The following is a 4,171-nucleotide window of genomic DNA, read 5'->3' as shown; positions in this document are numbered from 1 at the left end:
CAAAGCTGGACAACACACAAGCTGAAGGAGCGGGAATGGGGAAGAGACATGCAGAGGACTGTGCTCAGGGTGAATATTTAGGGAGACACCTTTTCTTAAAAAAAATTGTAACTATTTCATCCAGGAACAGAGACATTTCCACAGCAAGATAATTACTCAGAACCAGAATTTGTCCTCATTTGTTTTTCACTCTGTGAAATTAATATGGCTGTTTGCAAGGTGCAACAGTACACAACAGAGCAAGAATCCAAGCAGAAGCTTGTCTTAACCAAGAGAGACCAGCATAAGAGGCTTGGCAGGTTCTTCTTGTCTGTCCTTGCTACTCTCATAAAAAATGCATGGTATGTTTACTTCACAGCCATCAGATGCTGATTTTTCTTTCAAGTATACATGATGGCTAACAAGAGGTAACGAGTTATTGCTGGGGACACATGCAAAAGGTTTGACTCTTGGCCCTTCAAAGCTTGATCCCCGGCTTTGAAGAGCTGTAACAGGATGCTCTTCCAACTGTTGCACATCCTGGATTCATGCTGGAACTGTAGAACTCTAACCCTAATAATAACGACTCAAGAGTTCATGGGCTGGATGATACAATTACAACAGAGAGCATTCTTTTTCCCCAGGCTTCTTTAAAATGTTTTGAGTCAAAGTCCAAAACAAACACGAAGCATCCAAAAATCATTGTTCTCTTTTGGAGACCCTGAGGAGCTTTGCTTCCTGAGAACCTGAGCAGGAAAGCTGCCAGGAAGGACTGCACAAGTGAAAAATGGCAAAAATCTGCTAATTTAAGAAAATAGACTGCCCAGAAGGAAAGGAAAGCCATAATAAGGAGTCTTTAAATGCCAGCTCCCGCTGGCATTGTATGAAATCAGGTATGAATTTAGTAATTCGCAGGAAAGTTTTCCCATTTATAATAAAATTTTGGTAGCAATAGAACACATGTGTGTTTCAACATTATGTATACAAACTGACTGCATGTTCTCAGTGCAGTGATAACACGGCTTGTTTAGGTGAAGAGGAATATCAGCACAGCAAAGAACAGAATCAAACTCTTCAGCAGAAAGGACCATGTACTTCTCTGCTTATAAATCACCTCTCAGGTCAAAACATGAATGTTGTCTCAGGCCCTTAGGTCTTTCAAAGACCTAGTCTGCAGAACAGAAAGTCCTCCGGTGCATAATGGTAGAGCCCATGTGTCTCATTCATACTATTCCTGTTTTTTCACCAAGAGAACAAGTATATCCCAGTCCCACCAAACAGAGCCTACTGCTGGATTAAGGCATCATTATTCTTCCTTTCCTGTTGGTACAACGCTGTAACACTTATGCAGGTACCAAAAGCTTTCTCCTAAACACACTGAACAAAAAAGCAGCCTTTCTTTATGCTTAGCAGGCTTTGTATTCAGACCCAATAGAGTTGTATGCTCTGACTATACGGCTTTTATTTTCCAAAGCTCTTGTTTAACGCTTATTGCTGTGGAATTCACATTCTCCTTCAGTTCCTTGTTCTCCCTCCTTCCATGGAGTCATGATGACACTCAGCAAGGATAAGTGAATGAAAAAAAGATACGCTTCAGCTCTCTTCCAAAGTGCTCAGGATATCTGTGGATTAAAAAAGAGCAAGAGACTCCTGTTTTACAGCTTCATCTCCAAAGAGCCCATCTGAGAACACTACGGGGCGAAGGCTTGAAAACCAAGAGCACGTGTCTGCAAGCAGTCTCTTCAGGATCTGCATGACCTGCTTGCTTACAAAATGGCCACATGCTTGCTGGTATGGGATATGGGGCCCACAGAGCAATGGCTGTACAGCTCCAAAACCAACCTATTCCCCATCCAGCAGGGAGACACTGCCGCTGGGGGCCTTGGCATCGGGGTTCACCCACTGCTTTTACTCCAAGGGGAAGTGGGTGAGGGCTTTGTAGGTAAGACATGGGCCAAAGCCACAGGAATCAGCACAAAGCTTGTGGGGCACATGCCATGGTCTCTGCTCTCCAGTCCTCTGCCAACCAGTTTAAGTGGGCCAGTATTTTTTTTTAACTCTTCTTCTGTAAATTTTTTTAAGACAGTTTTTGTGTAAATGTTACAAAAGAAAATTTATTATTTCTTGAGGAACAAATTTCCCCCTGCACCCACACAACTTAATTTCTTTCCCTCCTCCTCTTCCAACAATAGATTAAACATGCCAATGGGAAGCTTGCACAGCTCCAGCATTGGGTGGATTTATTTTTTTTTAAATCAAAAGGTACAAATTCAGTTGTTTTTATCTTCTCAGTTTTGGGGACAGAGATTTTGCCCTTCAGGCAAGCTAAATAAATAGGAAGGACATCAACTTCAGTATGTCGTTTGTCTCATGATTCACTATAACATTTCCCTAGTACCAGGCATGGCCGCCTCCCGAATAAGCAGAGTTAAAACTTTCCTGTAGGTGTCTAAGACCTCTTGGGCAGAAGGCCTTTCAGCCGGGTCCTTCTTCTTACATGCTGCGTGGATGTCAAACAAATGCAGTCGCACAATGTCACTTCCTTCAACGTGGCCCAAGAAAAAATTGGAGACATCTGGGATTTTCCAGATGTCTGTTTTCTCGTCATAGGGAGGCATGAGGTCATCCTCGAATGGCACCTCTTCTCCATAGGGCCAACGCTGCTCAGGAGCTACAAACTCGCCCCGGAGCTCTCGATGACCACACTTCACCAGCCTGCCGGCACTCCTGTTCACAAGAGGCAAAGCGTCCAAATCATTCACCAGGATGTGAAAGTCACTTGTTAGGAGATACTGAGAGAGGACCTTGTCCAGGTCATTCGAGTCGCACATCACTAAGGTGCCCAGAGGGCTGCTGTGCAGGTACCGAATGACACTCACATAGTCGATGGCAAGCATCAACCTGCGATGCCAGGTGTTCATGCCCTTGTACTTGGGGATGTGGAGAGTTTCATTCAGGCCCCTCAGGGAGCCTAGAGGATGGTACTCGGTAAGGATTGTGAACTGCTGCACACAGTAGCCAAGCAGCCGGACAACGTGCTTGCTTTGAAGTGCTTTCAGCATCTTCAGTCCATGGAGAAAGTCCTCCTTCAGCTCTGAGTTGGTGAGCTGCGAAAGGACCACTTTGTTTTCCTTCCACTCGGAAAGGAAGACCTGAGAACACAAGAGACACATAAGACACGTGGAGAGCCTTCTTCCACTGACTGCTACCAGCTGCCGCTGACCTCCGAGTGACTGCTTAGTCACAACCGCAAATTACAGTCACCAGGCAGGGTCAAGCCTTTAGGTAGGGCCATGTACCTGTCACAGCAAGCCCTTACCGACATCGTAACTACATCACAATTTCCTAAGTTTTCTTTGGAATGGGCAATGCAGATGAATTAAATTATTTCATACCACCCAACCAGCCAGGCTTACTCTGCCATGATTGTACCACGCTCCACAAGCACTTCACCGATCTCTGTGATTTTTCTTGTGTAGCTCGATGTCGTTCAGTGTCAGAGAGGTGGCCCAGGGCTCTGGTCATGCTCTCCCACCTGTTCTGTGCACCTTATCAGTGGCCATATGCCCCTGGATGTCTACAGTAATTAGCTGCTGCAAGGATAATTATAAAGCAGTATGGGCATTAATTAGCCAGTGAACAGTGAAAGCTCTTTATCCACAGGAGAGAAGAAAGGAAAACCAAACTCACCTTTTTCACAGCACCTTCACCAACACACTTGAGTTTCCTGACTTCCCTATTTATGGCTTCGCAGGAGAGCCACGGGGAACAATTCTTCACCGCTCCCAATTTGAAGTACCCGAAAGGGCAGAGGCCGGGGTCTGTTTCGGCGCGTCCCGAAGCGATGTAAAACTTGTTGACGTACAGGTAGAGAAGGGCATTAAGGAGCAGGACGGCCGCGAGCAGAAATGCCAACGAGACAGATGACACCTCCCTGGGAGGAAACTCCCTCCTAACGAAGTGTGGTTTCTTTTCCATGGCTGTGCCTTCTGCATTCTCCGTGAAAGACGGAGGCTAAGCAGGACACTCTTCCCAGCCCGGGGATGAACGTCTGTGGGGCTTTTTCATTGCAGGCTACACAGTCGCCTCGCAGACACCACAGTCCTGAGCCTGCAGCCTACGAGAAAGGCCACGCGTGGCAGCGGTATATGTTAAAAGCGCTTTCAAGCTCGACGCTCGCTGTTCATCCCCC

The 4,171-nt window shown here is 46.1% G+C and overlaps 2 protein-coding genes across 2 annotated transcripts in view; one reads left to right on the top strand and one right to left on the bottom strand.

Annotated features, from left to right (window-relative positions):
* Positions 1 to 10: 10 nt before the first annotated feature.
* Positions 11 to 4,139, bottom strand: POMK (protein-O-mannose kinase). The gene is made up of 2 exons (XM_009334135.1): positions 3,670 to 4,139; positions 11 to 3,131 (listed from the first exon to the last, which is right to left on the bottom strand). The coding sequence occupies exons 1-2, from the start codon at positions 3,955 to 3,957 to the stop codon at positions 2,358 to 2,360; spliced, it is 1,062 nt and encodes a 353-aa protein (XP_009332410.1). The 5' UTR covers positions 3,958 to 4,139; the 3' UTR covers positions 11 to 2,357.
* HGSNAT (heparan-alpha-glucosaminide N-acetyltransferase) overlaps positions 4,023 to 4,171 on the top strand; it is a 12,330-nt gene continuing 12,181 nt past the window's right edge. The window contains exon 1 of the mRNA XM_009334141.1: positions 4,023 to 4,028. Coding sequence (XP_009332416.1) covers positions 4,023 to 4,028 — 6 coding nt within the window. The remainder of the gene's footprint in view (positions 4,029 to 4,171) is intronic.

Source organism: Pygoscelis adeliae, unplaced genomic scaffold (assembly GCF_000699105.1).
Source record: "Pygoscelis adeliae isolate BGI_AS28 unplaced genomic scaffold, ASM69910v1 Scaffold521, whole genome shotgun sequence".
In the NCBI taxonomy this organism is placed as follows: Eukaryota; Metazoa; Chordata; class Aves; order Sphenisciformes; family Spheniscidae; genus Pygoscelis; species Pygoscelis adeliae.
Note: the sequence above shows the minus strand (reverse complement) of the source record. Positions and strands in the feature narration are given on the sequence as shown.